At 52.5% G+C, this 17,074-nt stretch overlaps 1 protein-coding gene and 1 long non-coding RNA gene across 2 annotated transcripts in view; one reads left to right on the top strand and one right to left on the bottom strand.

Annotated features, from left to right (window-relative positions):
* GOLGA5 (golgin A5) overlaps positions 1-11,346 on the bottom strand; it is a 32,179-nt gene extending 20,833 nt beyond the window's left edge. Inside the window, exons 1-5 of the mRNA XM_002719592.5 lie at positions 11,078-11,346; positions 9,191-9,761; positions 6,302-6,529; positions 4,699-4,918; positions 3,497-3,620 (exon numbers count right to left, since the gene is read on the bottom strand). Of these exons, the coding sequence (XP_002719638.2) occupies positions 3,497-3,620; positions 4,699-4,918; positions 6,302-6,529; positions 9,191-9,731 (1,113 nt within the window). The 5' untranslated portion in view covers positions 9,732-9,761; positions 11,078-11,346. The remainder of the gene's footprint in view (positions 1-3,496; positions 3,621-4,698; positions 4,919-6,301; positions 6,530-9,190; positions 9,762-11,077) is intronic.
* A 170-nt stretch (positions 11,347-11,516) lies between these two features.
* LOC138847180 (uncharacterized) lies at positions 11,517-15,940 on the top strand. Its single transcript, XR_011384826.1, has 2 exons — positions 11,517-11,856; positions 15,701-15,940. It is a non-coding gene; the product is annotated as an uncharacterized lncRNA (long non-coding RNA).
* The last annotated feature ends 1,134 nt before the right edge of the window (positions 15,941-17,074 follow it).

Raw genomic sequence — 17,074 nt, 5'->3', positions numbered from 1 at the left:
GAAGCACCTGGCTCCTGCCTTCGGATCAGCGCGTTGCACTAGCCGCTGGGCACCGGCCGGGGCAGCCATTGGGCAGTGAACCAACGGCAAAGGAAGACCTTTCTCTCTGTCTCTCTCTCACTGTCCACTCTGCCTGTCAAAAAAATTAAAAAAAATAAAAAAAAAGGAAGGAGATGGAGGGATGGAGGGATGGAGGGATGGAGGGAGGGAGGGAGGGACTTCCCAGGTGAATCTGCTCCAGGTACTCAGTGTGAGGACACTGGCCGATGATCGATGGCCACGCAGTCTACAGAGAAGTCCGGCAGAAACCCGTGACAGAATCAGGGAAACAGCGAGACCTTGCTAGTATCACAGCTATGCTTTCCCTGATCCCAACTGTCCTAATAAGCTAGTCAATGTGCTTTTAGCTTAAGAAACTTTTAAAGCACACTCTAAAAACACAACATCACTTTTTGTCCATTTAGAAATAAATCCCAGTTCTGAAAATTGTCAGTTTTACTCTCAAAAGCTCCTTCCATCTGGAAGCCCTGGGAACAGAAGCTTTTAGAGTTACAAGCCCCGCACTAGAAGCCCAGGAATGTCTGATGCATTTCCCCCTCCTGCCTGTGGAGCATGTAAACTGTGTCCAACTGGAAGTGAATTTTTCATTTTATTCACTGTAATTAAATTGAAATATAACAATTCATACTCAGTTCTGTTACTGGGAAACCTTTTTACATAACAAATATATTGAGATATAATTCATCTGCCATGAAGCTCACCCTGTAAGTCATAACTCAGTGGTTTTCAGTGTATCCACCCAGCTGTGCAGTCATTACCACTATTCGACTTCCAGAACATTCCCATCGGTCCTCTGAGAAATTAACTACCCATTCCTCAGCTTCACAGTGCCTGGTAATCAGTAATCTCTTTCTCAGCAGACCTGCCTATCCTAGACACTTCATATAAATGGAATCATATAATATGCGGCCTTTTGTTCTCAGCCTTATTTAAATTAGCCCCATGTTTTCAAGGATCATAGACAATGTAGCATCCAACACATTATTTGAAAGGCAGAGTTACAGAGCGTGGAGGGGGAGACAGAGAGAGAGAGATCTTCCATCTCCTGGTTCACTCCCCCAGATGGCTAGGGCTGGGCCAGGCTGAAGCCAGGAGCTAGGAGATTCTTCCAAGTCTCCCACATGGGTGCAGAGGACCAAGCACTTGAGTTATCTTTCCCAGGCACATTAGTTAGAGAGAGCTGGATTGAAAGTAGAGCACAGCCAGGATTGGAACAGCCCCACATGGGTGCCAGCACCGCAGGCGGGGCCTCACCTGACCGAGTGGAGCTCCCTTGCATGGACAGAGGACAGTTCGCTTATTCATGTAGCAACTGGCAGGCCTCTGGACTGTTTCCAGGTTGGGGCTATGATGAGGAACACTGTGTGAATACTCACAGCTATGTCTTTCTGTGGCTCTACCTTTTCAGTTCTCTTGGGTTTACACCTAGGAGTAGAACTCCTGTGTTGTGTGTATTTATAATCTTTTTAGCAACTGCCTATTCCTGGAAAACTGAAAATGTTTAAAACACCTTGGGCAGGTGAATCTACCTGTTCACCTGTAAGTCTTATGAAATACAAATACCGATCACATATTCCCCAAGAAATTTTAGTAACTCACACCTTGCGGCGCCGGCACACCGGGTTCTAGTCCCGGTTGGGGCGCCGGATTCTGTCCCGGTTGCCCCTCTTCCAGGCCAGCTCTCTGCTATGGCCAGGGAGTGCAGTGGAGGATGGCCCAGGTGCTTGGGCCCTGCACCCCATGGGAGACCAGGAAAAGCACCTGGCTCCTGGCTCCTGCCAGGATCAGCGCGGTGCGCCGGCTGCAGCGGCGGCCATTGGAGGGTGAACCAGCGGCAAAAGGAAGACCTTTCTCTCTCTGTCTCTCTCTCACTGTCCACTCTGCCTGTCAAAAAAAAAAAAAAATAAAAAAATAAAAAAATAAAAAAATAAAAAATTTTAGTAACTCAATGAGATGTGCCGTGAATCTTTTACCATAGTTTAAAAAATCCGTATGCAAAAAAAGGTAAAACATCTCACTAATTTTTAAGATTAACTACATGTCAAACTCATAATATTTTTAATATCTGTGTGAAATAAAATATATTATTAAACTTCTTTTTTTTTAATTTTTTTGACAGGCACAGTTTGACAGTGAGAGAGAGAGAGGAAGAGAGAGAAAGAGAGACAAAGGTCTTCCTTTTTCCATTGGTTCACCCCCCAAGAGGCTGCTACAGCTGGCACGCTACAGCCGGTGCATTGCAGCCGGAGCACTATGCCGATCCGAAGCCAGGAGGCAGGTGCTTCCTCCTGGTCTCCCATGCAGGTGCAGGACCCAAGGACCTGGGCCATCCTCCACTGCCTTCCTGGGCCACAGCAGAGAGCTGGACTGGAAGAGGAGCAACCAAGACAGAACCCGGGGTGCCAGCGCCGCAGGCAGAGGATTAGCCTAGTGAGCCGTGGCGCCAGCCTATATTATTAAACTTAATAAAAGCCACACCTGAAATTCATTTTCGGGCCTGAAGGGTTTTTAATCTATAGAAAGACAGCCCTGAGCAGTGGTTCAAACGCTGACTGCCCACGAGGCACCCCTGTAAACTGTAAAGACACCGAGAGCAGTGCGTCTCGGCCCTCTCTCTGCCAGTGGACTCAGCCTCTGGGAGTCAAGGCGGGCAGGAGAAGGCATCACCCAGGTGGCTCTGACAGGCAGACGGCTGACGGAACTCAACGCAGGCAATCGTTTAAGGAGAAAAACTCTAAATAACGCGCAACTTTCTCTGGAAATAAATGAACCCAATTAAACTGGAATCAGAAAAGGCTGAAGCAGACAGAACAAACAAGATGTCCCAAATTAGCATTTAATCAAATAATGGCAATGGCTGATATGCAACCAAATTCAGTGAATTATGACTATCACTATTAAGTATTATTGTAATTAATAAATAATTTATAAGGATCAAGCTAAATTTTCACCTTTTTGATCATAGAAATTTTTAGAGAAAATTTTTAGAGAAACAGAATTTTCACAGACACACTGCAATTTTTATTAAAAAAGAAATGTGGGAGCTGGCATAGTGGTACAGCAGGTTAAGTTTATCGCCCACAAGGCCGGCACCTCCTACAGTGCCGGCACTGGTTTGAGTCCTGTCTGCTCCACTTCCAATACAGCTCCCTGCTTGGGAAGCCAGTGGAAGATGGCCCAGGTATCGGGGCCCCGTCCCCCAATGTGGAGACCCGGATGGAGGTCCAGGCTCCTGGTTTTGGCCTGGCCCAGCCCCAGCAGTTGTGGCCATTTGTGGAGTGAACCAGTGGATGGGAGCTCATTCACTTGCTCTCTTTCTTCCTCTGTAACTCTGCCTTTCAAATAAGTAAAATAAATCTTAGAAAGAAAGGAAAGTGTCTGACAACAGGATAAAACGCTTCCTCCGTGGCCGAAGAACAGACCTCTGTCGTCTAACCTGCATTTGCTTGTAGCTCTCCTGCTCCCTCTTCAGAGCGGCGTCCGCTTCGTGCAGCCTCTCCTGCAGAGTCTGCAGAGCTTGATTGCGCAGGCTACTGCCTTCGTGGTGATCCTGCATGATCCTGGAAGAAAAGGCATCGCGTGACACAACTCCCATCCAGCGCACGAGGCCTCAGGTGGAGCAATCTGTAAGTGCATCAGCTTGCTAGGTTTCGATGCCTTGACTGAAGCAGTCTGAGATTTTTTTTTTTCCCTTTCTAATGGAATGCAATTTATATTTGTAGGCGTTCAAATAGAAACACACACCATATACAGGTGGAACACCACCTACCCAAAATGCTCAAGACCAGAAGCGTTTTGGAAACATCTCCTGGAGGCGAGACCCACGTCCACCCATAAATCCTATCTGTTTCATACTCAGACACGTTATAAACATAGCCTAAAAGTAATCTGTCACCCATTTCAGAGGTCTGAAGTCCAGCTGCGTGGTGTTTTCAGTGTGCTTGTCCCCAGGGGCTGGGTGTGGACCCTTCCACTGTGGCACCAGGGCAGTGCTCCAAAGGTTTTAGATAGTGGAGAATCTCAGATTTCAAGTTCTCAGATTAGGGATGCTCACCGTGTTATTAAAACATGAATGACACTGCTTTTCCAACAGGTTTAGATTTGGAGTCTGCATCTCAAGGTTTAAAGTGAAGCCTTCCAGGGCCGGTGCTATGGCGCAGTGGGTTAATGCCCTGGCCTGAGGAGTTGGTGTTGTGTATGGGCGCTGGTTCGAGCCCAGCTGCTCCACTTCCTGAGGTGCTAATATCCCATATGGGCGCCGGTTCAAGTCCCGGCTGCTCCTCTTCCCATCCAGCTCTCTGCTGTGGCCTGGGAGAGCAGTAGAAGACGACCCAAGTCCTTGGGCCCCCGCACCCACGTGGGAGACCTGGAGGAAACTCTGGCTCCTGGCTTCAGGTCGGTTAAGCTCCAACCATTGCGGCCAATTTGGGGGTGAACGAGCGGATGGAGGACCTCTCTCTCTCTCTGCCTCTCTTCTCTCTGTGTAACTCTTTCAAATAAATAAGTACATTTAAAAATATAATATAAAGCGAAGTTTTCCTAAGGCAGGACACACTACCACGTTTACCTTCCCTGTACTGGAAAGAGAACTGTTCAAGCTCACGTCTTTGATCTTTGATCACGGACAGAACTACTGACCGGGACTTTTCACTCTGCAAGGCTTCCAAAGCTTCCGTGCGAGAACTCAGCAGCTGGTCGGCTTCCTGCAGTCTGACCTTCAGCACGGCCAGCTGGGAGTCCTTGGCGGCCACGGCTTCAGTCAGGTCATCCACCTGGGCTCGGAGCTCCCGCGCCACTCGATCACTCTTTGAATGGTCAACGTTCCACTTTTCAACCTTTGCTCTTGCTTTGTTTAATTCTATAAAAACCAAAATTCCTCTATATAAGCGAAATCAAACACGTCTCCCTCAGAGCCCACGCAGATTTCCCTTTCAGGGCCTTCAATAGCTTGCTTATGGCCAAAATTAGGAGATTAATAATATTTTCAATTATCTTTACCCCTAGCAGCATATCCATTTTTTCAAGGTCAATATTCACACCTGTATCTGCGTTAACAGGCTAGACAGCAGGAAGCCGGCAGCTCTTCTACCTACAGCGCTGCTGCTTCTGGACATACCGTAAAGCATCTGTGAGTACAACTAGCAGCAGGTCCGCTGTTGACACTACAGTCAGTCAGCGGAGGGGGGGCACTGTGGGGCCATGGGTCAACCTGGCGCTCAGACGCCTACTTCCCCAGTGCCAGTTCCAGTCCCAGCTACTTCGCTTCCAACTGAGCTCTCTGCTATGGCCTGAGAAAGCAGCAGAGGATGGCTCAAGTACTTGGGCCCCTGCACCCACATGGGAGACTGGGACAGTTACTGGATCCTGGCTTCAGCTTGGCCCAGCTCTGCGTGAAGCAGGCATTTAGCACATGGGAGACCTCTGTCTGTCTGATTCTCTGTCCACCTTTCAAATAAATATGGAAAATTAACGACAAAACCAATGGCATTTCCATACCCTCATATACCACCAGTAACTGCAGTCTGCCACAAAGCAAAGTTTCTAATACTGAGGCAAACTGGACAGGGCCTCAGGGAAAACTCTGTTTCGAAGCCTAAGTGGGCTGAGTGAAGAGAAGCTTGTTCTAACACGAGACTGAGCCGTCCTAGGCTGTCTTCCCACTCCACTCTCCTGGGCCACTGCCCCCACCCTGGCGAAGCTTCTGCCACGGCCCCCACTCCTTCCCAGGCAGCCCAGGAGCCAGCACCGTGGCTCCTGTCTTCGTCTCCTCCTCGGCGACCCGGTGGCACGCCCTGCCCCATCACCACCCCCTCAGGAGCTCCCTTCCTCTCCGTCGCCCATGTCTGAGGAAGCGGAGGCTCTTCTACCCCAGGCCGCCTCAGCGCCTTGATCCCCAGGGCACTTTTCGGCCTGCGGCAGCACCACCAGAACCCTGGCACCCCGCCTCCTATGCTGCTGGTCTTCTCTCCGCTTCCCAGAACAGCTCAGGACGACGCCCAAACACGCCGGGCGACGGCTAAGCACCCTCTCCTCTCGGGGCTCAAATTCGAGGTCCTTAAGGACGACCCAGGAGGGCGGCGCGCTCGCTTCCACCTCCACGTCCGAGCCCAGCTTCTACGCACACAGGCACCTACCATTCCGCACCGCTCACGGAGACCACGTCTGCTAGCACAGGTGGGAGGGTCTGAAGTTCACTGTGGACGTGTAAATCCCTAATCCTAAGTCATGAATAAGGCTCTACCTTCTTGCGTCTCTTTGGACCGCTGCAGTAAGGAGGCCATTTCTTGATTTAGAGACTGAACCTCGTTCCTCAGCAGCTGATTCTCCAGGCGCAGGTTGGACAGCTCGTGGGACTTGCTGTCGTCACTCGACGCTGCGCTGTGGTCAGCGCTGGCAGCGGCCGAGGACGCATCTTCCTTCGAAGACTCCTCCTGCTTTCCGGGTGCAGAATCTACACTACTGGTGGCTTCTGTAAGAGAGAACACATTTTTGTTGCACTGGCACCCTCTCTACGTAGGCATTAGTAGCCTACTTTGGTAGGACGCCCTCCGGCTCAAGTTGACTGTTACAGCTAAAATATCGCGTGTAAACTTAAATTCTCCAACTGCCTCTGATGAAAATTCATTCTCACAAATGGAGCCTCTAGGCCCCCAAGGATCTCTGGACACACAAGGAGAAGGGCTGACCTGCAGTGTGTCTCTAAGACAGAAATCTATGCAAACAGGAGACCGCTTATCACGGATGCGCCTCACTAAGAAAACTGCATGAAAGAAGCCAAATTAGGAAGTCTATAGACTATGATTTGTTATATGAAGTTTTAGAACAAGCAAAAATGAATTAAAAAATAAATCCCAGTGTGAGCTTCCAGGGCATTAACTGAAAAGGAACATGAGGGACTGTCTGGGGCAAAAGGACTCCTCCAAGACACAGGTGTGGCCCACAAGGGTACGGTTATTTGGCTGCACGTGTATGATTTTTGTACATACTGATATATGAACTTTATCTAAAACAAAAAAATTACCACAAAAGACTAACATTCACATGAGGGCAGAGAATGGGTGGAGACAAAGATCTAAAAATGGGAGTGTTGGGGACAGTGGTGGGGCACAGTGGGTAACCCACCACCTGCAATGCTGACATGCTACATGGGTGCAGGTTCAAGTCCTGGCTGCTCCACATCTGACCCAGCTCCCTGCTAATGCACCTGGGAAGCCTAATACACCCAGAAGATGGTCCCAGTGCTTAGGTCCCTGCTACCCACTTGGGAGACTGGATGGAGTTCCAGGATCCTGGCTTGGGTCTGGCCCAGCCATTGTGGCCATTTGGGAAGTGAACCAGCAGATGGAAGCCCTGTCTCTCCCTCTCTGCCTTTCAAATGAAACAATCTTAAAAAAAAAAAAAATGGGAGTGTTAATCAGTATTGAGGATGGGTGGTGGTAAGGTTTAGTATACTATTCTATTTACTCGATATACTTTATATATTTCATATAAAGTACTGCTTCTAAAAACTGATGGGGCAGGCAATTAGCCTAGAGCTAAAATACCAGTTAAGATGCATACGTCTCATATCAGAGCATCCAGCTTTGATACCCAGCTCTGGCTCCTGACCCATTTCCCACTGAAGCAGACCCTGGAAGGCAGTGGTGCCACGTCAAGTGACTGGGTCCCTGCCACCAACATGAGACCTGGATTGAGTTCCCAGCTCCTGGCTTCAGCCTGGTCTAGCCCCGGCCACTGAGGACATCCTGGGCGTGAAACAAGAGGAAGGGAGCTTGTCTCACACACATACTCTTCCTCTGCCTCGCAAGCAAACCCAGTTCATACCCTGGCTGCTCTTCTTCTGATCCAACCTCTGCTAATGGCCTGGGCAAGGCAGCACAGATGTCCCAACCACCTGGGACGTGCCATCCGCGTGTGAGACCTGGAAGAAGTTCCTGGTTTCAGCCTTGCCAGTCCTGGCCATTGCAGACATCTAGAGAGTAAACTAGTGGATGGAAGATCTCTCTCTGTGTAACCCTTTCAAATAAATAAATCTTCTTAAAAAATTTAAATAAAAATTGACTGCATAAAGTCATTTTTTCAAGCAAGAAAAAAAAAAAGAAGTGAAGACAAGAATGGCACTGTACAAGTTAACACCCTGGTGTACGTAACACGGCACTCAGATGCAGGCTATGGCTGCTTCCCGAGGACTCCTGGAGCACTCAGAAAGCTGATGCGCTGGGATGTGAGACACACCCCGAATTTCAAGGCACTGCTATGCTAAGACCAGGCTATTTGATCTCATGCAAGTAAGCTGGACATCCTAACTTCAAACTAGTAAAATCTCACACTTTGAAATAAGAAAAAAAAGTTTTAGTAACTCAGGGCTGAAAGAAAAATCAAAATTAAAATTGGACTGTATTTAGGACTTCCACATAATTTTTAAAAATACACACTTGTTTAATTCGGCCGGCGCCGCGGCTCACTAGGCTAATCCTCCGCCTAGCGGCGCCGGCACACCGGGTTCTAGTCCCGGTCGGGGCGCCGGATTCTGTCCCGGTTGCCCCTCTTCCAGGCCAGCCCTCTGCTGTGGCCAGGGAGTGCAGTGGAGGATGGCCCAGGTGCTTGGGCCCTGCACCCCATGGGAGACCAGGAAAAGCACCTGGCTCCTGGCTCCTGCCATCGGATCAGCGTGGTGCGCCGGCCGCAGCGCGCCGGCCGCGGCGGCCATTGGAGGGTGAACCAACGGCAAAGGAAGACCTTTCTCTCTGTCTCTCTCTCTCACTGTCCACTCTGCCTGTCAAAAAAAAAAAAAAAAAAAAAAAAAAAAAAGAAAGAATCAATAGTTAAAATCTTTCACTAATACCCAGTCCCTGATGGTTTTACCAGTGAGGTCTAGCAAACACTCAGAGAAAAAAATCTCAGTCTTATGCCAATTAATTAAGACAACAGATTTCACAATTTTTTTTTTCCTCTTACAGCACAAAGTCTGACGTATTCCTTAAATGCCGGGCTGGGGAAGTCACCCACAGACAACATTCAAAGGCCCCTGCAGCGCTGCCCACAACCGGCCCCCCACTCTGAGGAGGCTCCAGGCTGGGACGGCGGCCAATCTGCTCAACGCAAAAGGAACAGAGGACGGGGTAGCTACCATGGCTTTGGCTCCCGGCACTCTCTTCGGTGGTTCTGACGGTTGCGCTGGTGTTCCCAGAGCTGCCGCCGGAGGCCCGGGAGCTCGCGAAGACAGGTGTCTTGGTCTTTTCCCTCTTGATTTCCACCTTCCCGGAGGGCTCCTTTTGTGAACTATTAAGAAAATCAAACAGCAGCTCATCGTCAGGCTCCGACTTTCTTCTTCGCACGAACTGGGAAGAAGGCCTGGGAGCAGACACGTTTTCAACGGGGTGGGAGGCCTCCGCCGGGGCCCGAGAGCCCACCCGCACATTTGCGGTGCCAGCTAAGATGGTGGCTTTCTGACTGCGAAGGTGGTCGGCGGCTGAGGAGATGTAGGAAGCTTTGGGTCCAGCCTGACAGGTCAGGTCCGCGTTCCGCTGGGGCAGCTCAGCATAGTCGGTATCTGTGCTGTACACGACGTGGCTAGTGCTCTCTCTCCTACTGAGAGCGGTTGCAGCCCCCTGATCCACTCGGTTTAAAAGATCTTCTGCCCTTCCAGCAAGATCAACAAACCAAGACATGATGGTGGCAGAGCCAGCCTACCAGCGAACCTGCAAGACAGACAGCAGATGACCAGGGCGGCGTTCAGCAGCGCGTGCAGGCTGAGGAGGCTGGCAGCCCGCGTCCCAGGTGGAAGTCCTAACCCTGCCTCTCACTAGGCAGCTAACTCGAACGAGTTACCTAACTGAAACTCAGAAACCTTATGCAGAAAACGAGGAAAGTGTACTTACCTCACACAACGGTTTTACGATAAAATCACGTACTTAAACTCTGCCAAATGCTTACCCCACATAAACACCGGTTTCAGTAGCTGCTACCCCCTCCATGCCAACTCCCACTACTGTCTGTCACTAGTAACTCATGAAGGGCAAATCCGCACAGGGCGGAAGCGTCTGTCTGGGGCTGACCTGTCCCACCCCCAGGAACCCACTGGTTTAGCCTCATCCCCAGACCTCAGGACGCGACCGCTTTTGGAGACAACGTCTTTAAACAGGTCACCAGGTTCAAACGGGCCACTAAGGTGGGCCCCGGAAGCTGGGGGGCCGTGGCGGGCTAAGGTTCACCCATCAATTCCCAGCACCGCGTGCTCAGTAGGCTCACACTCCCACCGCCCAGCACCAGAAGTGCAAACATCTCACAAGCACTTTTCACAGTCATGCTATGTGGTAAGTAGCCATCACTTAAAAAAAAAAAAAAAAGGCGGAAAAGGTTTAGAAAGATCCCGGAGCTCCCATGCAGCTCGGACCTGAGTCTAAGCCTGGAGCCCAGCTGCTGGCGATCTACAGACCCTCGCCTTGATCTCGCTCCGTATACACGCCCATCCCGTGCCCACCCACCCAGGGCCGGCGAACGCGGGCCGAAATACGCCGCAACACCGCAGACATGAAACAGTGCTTAGAGATCGCCGGCGACGGCGGGCAGTTCTCCCCTGTAAGACGACCAAAACGCGCCCACACCCCGCCTCTCGTCTACAGCTTCGGGGCTCAGGACCCTGGCGCGCTCCTGGACGCCGCTGGCGGGCGGCCCCGGGCAGCCGCCCCGCTTCAGGCTCGCGGGACGCCCCGGGGGCGTCAGCACAGCGCGGGACGGGGACGGCCAGCAGGGGCAGGCAGGCGGGCTGGGCTGCGGTCCGGGGAGACCCCGTCTGCGCCCGGCTCGCGCCTCCGCACCAGGCCAGGGCCCGATCAGGCCGGAGCGGGGCCGCCAGCAGCCTCGGCTGATGCCCGGGGCACCGTCCTCGGCCCCCGACGGCGCAGCGAGCGCGCTCCTCAGGGACGCGGACCGCCCAGGGTGTCCACCGGGGGCCGGCGGCTCGCGCGGAGGGCTGGACCCGGCTCGTCCCACGGGGCCCTGGCCGCCGCCTCACCTGCGGGCTCCGGAGCGGCGGCGCCGCACGTCGACGCCCCCCTGGGCCGCAAGCCCTCGGCAGCCGGCCCGCGGAGGGCCACCGCTGAGTAAACCGCCGGCACCCCGTTACTTCTTCCGGGAGACGTGGAAGGGCGGCGAGGACCCCAAAACAGAGTGCCTTCCGAGCTGCCTGATCGGCAGCAGTCGACAGCGGGCTCCGCAGGTGATTCAGGCTGCGGCGCTGGCGGCCGCGGGGTCCTCGCTCCTGGCCACGCCCCTCTTCCGCCTGCGGCGAGGCCGGGCGGGGGCGGAGCCTGCGTGCGTGTGACGTACGATCTATCGCCTCCGGAGGACTACGGCGTGCACGCGGCCGGCACAACATTGGAGGCCACGCCCATAGGGGGGCGGCTCCTCGCTGCGGGCCACGTGGTTGGCTGAGGCTGTGTCTGCCTGCCCCGGAAGTGATTTGAGGTTTAGGTGGGGCGAGGCCTGGGAGCCAGGTGAACCTCTCCGGCTTCTCGTTTGTTCTCAATCTACCCGTTTTACGGATGAGGAGCCCAAAAGGTGGACGTACGGAGAACACGACCCCCGATGTCATGGGGCGTACCTTTTGGTGGTAGAGACGGGTCCCGCGTAAAACCAGCGAGTGAGCATTGAGGGGTGCGAAGCCCGGAAGTGAGGGGGCAGTGGCTGGAGGTGGGGAAGTGCTTTAACTCGGCAGTCAGGGACGGTCTTCCTGAGCTGCGACCCAGGATGGAGCTCGTTTGGCCCTGATTCGAGCCGACAACGCAGCCCCAGGTATCCCGTTTTCGGGTTGAGGAAGCCAAGGCTGGAGGAGGTTGCGTAACTGGTCTGAGATCGGCTGCCCTCATCAGCAGTCCACCTTACCCCAGAGCCCCGGGTCCCGATCCTCAGGACCCTCTTGGGTGTGACGACAGCTGCTGCTGCTCGCCGAGCTCCGCCCAGCTTGGCGGCAGCTCCGAGGGGATGAGATGGCGCCCGACATCTGTCGAGCCCTTAACGAGGGGGGGAACAGTTAGCGTCGGCTGTGCAGCACCTCCGTTCTCACAGCTGGGAGGAAGGTGCTGTGGGCGCCCTTGGTCATCCGCCTGGCCGCAGGGCACCTGCGGGAGGCTGGATGGGAGGAGCGGTCTTCGGCCAGCGGGATGCGGGCAGATGTCTCTCACCGCATCTGAGCAGAACCGTCGTGTGTCCCCGCCAGCGCTCTCGGTCTGCTGTCACTCATGACAGTGGCCGGTCCAGTGGCCGGTTCCCCGGCCTGGGTGCTGGAAGCAGCCCGCATCTCACACAGCATGAGTGAAAAATAGGCCTCGGCTGTGGGGAGCTGCAGAGAGGTGGGACTGGGTCTGTGCAGTGTCCCCTAGGAAGTCTGGCTGACACACTCCGCAACTCACAGGGGAAGACACTGATTCCGCGAGTGTAGTTTCCCACCCAAGGCCAGCGAGTGTAGAACGCGTGGTGCTCAAACCTGGGTAAGGGCGACTCCAGAACCATGCTGTTAACCATTGATGGGGCGAGAAAGACAGACAGCTGAGGCAGGGTCAGATCTTCCGCACCAAAATAAATGGCAGTGGGCAGGCCCCCAAAGCAAGTGTTGGAAGAATTCCTAGGTACACTGCTTACATGAATTAGCAAAGTCCCTGGGAGAGGAGAGGCATCGCCTGCAGCTCAGATTCCAGCTGGGACATTGCCACCCAGTCCTGGCTGCCTTGTTGGAGTCCTGGCTCCCTCTCAATGCCAGCTCCTGCTGATGCTCACCAGAGGAGGCACTGGTGATAACCTCAGTGGTTGGGCCCCTGCCACCTATGGGTGAAACCCGTATTGACTTCTTGGCTCCTGGCTTCCACCTGGCCCAGCCCCAGCCATTGTAGGCACTTAGGGAGCGAACCAATGGATGGGAGATTTTTCGGTCTGCCCCACTAACTCTGCCTTTCAAATAGATAGATAAATCCTGTAAAAAGGAAAAAAGAACTGAAAAATGAAAAAAAAAAAAAACAGATTTTTGGAGATAGGGATACTGGGGGGTTGAGAATAGGGGGGATATGTGATGGAAAATGAGTGGAAATTTCCCACATTTGATGAAAACATTAAGTGATGAAAACATTAAGCTATATATCCAAGAAGTTGCAAGAACTCCACAAGAAATAAACACAGAAAGATACACTAGTCAAGCTGTTGAAATACAAAGGCAATGTTAAAACTGCAAGAGAAAAATGACTCAGGACAAGCAGAGGAACAAGATCAACAGTGGATGGCACATCAGAAACTATGGAGGGCCAAGGGCAGTGGGATGACATTGAAACAGCTGAAGGGAAGGAAAATCTGCCAACCACAAAGTCGCTCTCCAGGAAAACAATCCTGGAATACTGTGGGCAAGATAAAGACATTCCCAGACAGAGACACAGAGTCCCTGGCTAGCACACCTGCTTCTGTGACATAGTAAAGGGGATCATTGAGCCCAGAAGGGGATGACACCGGGTGGTACCTCAGCTCCACAGGAAGAAAGTAAACACATCTGGGTGCTGCATCCTGGGACAAGTCTGTCCTAACGACCAAAAAAGGCTGAGACGCATGGAATCTGGCAAGGTACTACCGAGGAAACTGATTCAGAAGAGAAAGTGGGACTTGGTGCTAGTGGAGTTGAGAATTGTTGGTAGGAATTAAACTGTTTCCTGTTAGTGCTGTGGAGGAGGAGCGGCTTCCTGGTAAACAAGTGAACTCCAACCTCCAGGTGTCTGCTGGCTCTGGTGGTGGGAACATAGCGCCCTGGGAGTGGCCCCCCTCCTGTCTCCCCACTAGAGGCTTGGTTATGCTCTGTGTAACCTCTACTCCTTCACAACATTTACACAGTTACAAGGCTGGGCAGGGGCAGTGTGGTGTATGGCTTTATCAGCAGAGCCCAGGAAGGCGCATGGACGAACAGAGCTCTTACGTCATGAGTCATGAATGGGTAATGATTCCGAGACTTGAGATGGCTTGGGTTCCTACTTAGTTACCAATCAGCTTCAAGTGACTCAATCTTTCCCAATTTTATTATTAGAAAAATAAGACTAGAATGAGCTAGAATATATCTAGGGGTCTGCTGTAGCAGGTTGGCTCCAGCTTTGGGATGCTGCATCCATACTGGAATGCTGGTTTGCCCTCAGGCTGAATTGCTTCCCGTCCAGTTTCCTGCTCCTGCAGCTGGGAAAGGCAGCAGAGGACGGTTCCAGTACTAGGACTCCTGAAACCCCTGTGGTAACTGGGTGGAGTTCCCGGCTCCTGGCTTCAGCTGGGTCTAATCTTTTTTTTTTTTTTTTTTTTTTTGACAGGCAGAGTGGACAGTGAGAGAGAGAGAGACAGAGAGAAAGGTCTTCCTTTTGCCGTTGGTTCACCCTCCAATGGCCACCGCGGACAGCGCGCTGCGGCCGGCGCACCGCGCTGATCCGATGGCAGGAGCCAGGAGCCAGGTGCTTTTCCTGGTCTCCCATGGGGTGCAGGGCCCAAGCACCTGGGCCATCCTCCACTGCACTCCCTGGCCACAGCAGAGGGCTGGCCTGGAAGAGGGGCGACCGGGACTAGAACCCGGTGTGCCGGCGCCGCTAGGCGGAGGATTAGCCTAGTGAGCCGCGGCGCCGGCCTTCAGCTGGGTCTAATCTTGGCTGTTGCGGCTATTTGGGAAGTGAGCCAGCAGATGGCAGATCTCTCTCGCTCTCGCTCGCTCGCTCTCACTCTGCCATTCAGATAAATAATTAAATCTTTTTGGGAAATGGAGTATGTCCAGGCTGACAGTAGGAAAGCTTTGGTTCTGAGGATGGCTTGCTGGCTCCTAGCTGAGCAAATGAAGATGTTGAGTTGGAACCGGAGATCACAAGTTTGCAGCTTGAGTTAATTGCCTTCGTTTCGTTTCTTTTGGCCACAGCACAATCTTCAGTTCAAAAGAACACATTAGGCCGGCGCCGTGGCTCATTAGGCTAATCCTCCGCCTAGCGGCGCCGGCACACCAGGTTCTAGTCCCGGTCGGGGCGCCGGATTCTGTCCCGGTTGCCCCTCTTCCAGGCCAGCTCTCTGCTGTGGCCAGGGAGTGCAGTGGAGGATGGCCCAGGTGCTTGGGCCCTGCACCCCATGGGGAGACCAGGAAAAGCACCTGGCTCCTGGCTCCTGCCATCGGATCAGCGCGGTGCGCCGGCCGCAGCGCGCTGTCCGCGGCGGCCATTGGAGGGTGAACCAACGGCAAAAGGAAGACCTTTCTCTCTGTCTCTCTCTCTCACTATCCACTCTGCCTGTCAAAAAAAAAAAAAAAAAAAAAAAAAAAAAAAAAAGAACACATTAAAATGCCCTCGCGGTGTATTAAGAAGAGAGTGGGGCAGTACTCATTCTCAGGCTTTATTGGTAGAAATGTGAACTGACACGAGCTCTATCAAGGCTAAGGTAGAAACGTCCGTCAGCATTTAAACTGTGTAAACTCTCGCTGAATTTGATGGGCACGCAGAGACAAACGGAATCTTCCATTTTACACCATACACATAAATCCATTTCAAAAAGATTGTAGAGGTGGCGTGGTGGGCTAAGCCTCTGCCTGCGGTGCCGGCATCCCATATGGGTGTTGGTTTGTGACCTGGCTACTCCTGTTCTGATCCAGCTCTCTGCTATGGCCTGGGAAAGCAGAAGATGGCCCAAGTCCTTGGGCCCCTTGCACCTGCGTGGGAGACCTGGAAGAAGCTCCTGGCTCCTGGCTTCGGATCAGCGCAGCTCTGGCCATTGCAGCCGTTTTTGGGGTTAACCAGCAGATGGAAGACTGCTCTCTCTTCCCCCTCTCTCTGTCTCTCCTTTCTCTTGAACTCTGCTTTGCAAATAAATCAATAAATCTTTATATATATAATGGTTTTAGGGGTAGGCATTTGGCCTAGCAGCTAAGACATCAGGTTGCCCACCTCCCACATTTGGGTCACTGATTCAATTCCTGACTCTGGCTCCTGATTCCCGCTTCCTGCTAATGCAGATCCTGGGAGGCAGAAGGTGGCTCCGTGACCGGGTTCTTGACACCCATGTGGGAGACCTGGACTGAGTTCCTGGGTCCAGTTGTAGGCATTAAGGGACAAGCCAGTGGGACAGTGCTTGCTCTCTCTTGCTCTCTCCCCTCCTCAGAAAATAAATCCTTTTTTTAAAAGGATGCAGTTTCACTCTCAGAAAATTATTTTACAAGGGGCCCAGCTCTGTAGTGTTGTAGGCGGAGCTTCTGCCTGCAGTGCCAACATCCCATATGGGCGCCGGTTCATGTCCCAGCTGCTCCACTTCCAATCCAGCTCTCTACTGTGGCCTGGGATAGCAGTAGAAGATGGCCCAAGTCCTTGGGCTCTTGCACCCGCGTGGGAGACCTGGAAGAAGCTCCTGATTCCTAGCCCAGCTCCAGCCATTGTGGCCATTTTGTGAGGGAATCAGTGGATGGAAGATCTTTCTCTCTGTCTCTCCCTCCCTCTCTCTGTAACTCTACCTCTCAAATAAATAAAATCTTAAAAAAGAGAGAGAAAGAAATATTGGGGGCCGGCGCTGTGGCGCAGTGGGTTAACGCCCTGGCTGAGGCGCCAGCTTCCCATATGGGCACTGGTTCGAGACCCGGCCCAGCTGTTCCTCTTCCTGTCCAGCTCTCTGCTACGGCCTGGGAGAGCAGTGGAGGATGGCCCAACTCCTTGGGCCCCAGCACCCACATGGGAGACCAGGAAGAAGCTCCTGGCTCCTGGCTTCGGATAGGCACAGCTCCGGCCGTTGCGGCCATCTGGGGAGTGAACCATCGGATGGAAGACTCTCTCTCTCTCTCTCTCTCTCTCTCTCTCTGCCTTTCCTCTCTCTGTGTAACTCTTTCAAATAAATCTTTTTAAAAAAGAAATTAGTACAAGGTATACAAACATTTAAAAAATCTTACAAATATACTCCTATATATGGAAACTGACAAAGCTAATTATAGCGTTGCTTATAATAGCAAATGTTGGAAACAATCAGAATATTCATTGATTTA

Source organism: Oryctolagus cuniculus, chromosome 20 (genome assembly GCF_964237555.1).
Source record: "Oryctolagus cuniculus chromosome 20, mOryCun1.1, whole genome shotgun sequence".
NCBI classification, from domain to species: Eukaryota; Metazoa; Chordata; class Mammalia; order Lagomorpha; family Leporidae; genus Oryctolagus; species Oryctolagus cuniculus.
The sequence above is the reverse complement of the archived record's forward strand: the minus strand, read 5'-3'. Positions and strand labels throughout refer to the sequence as shown.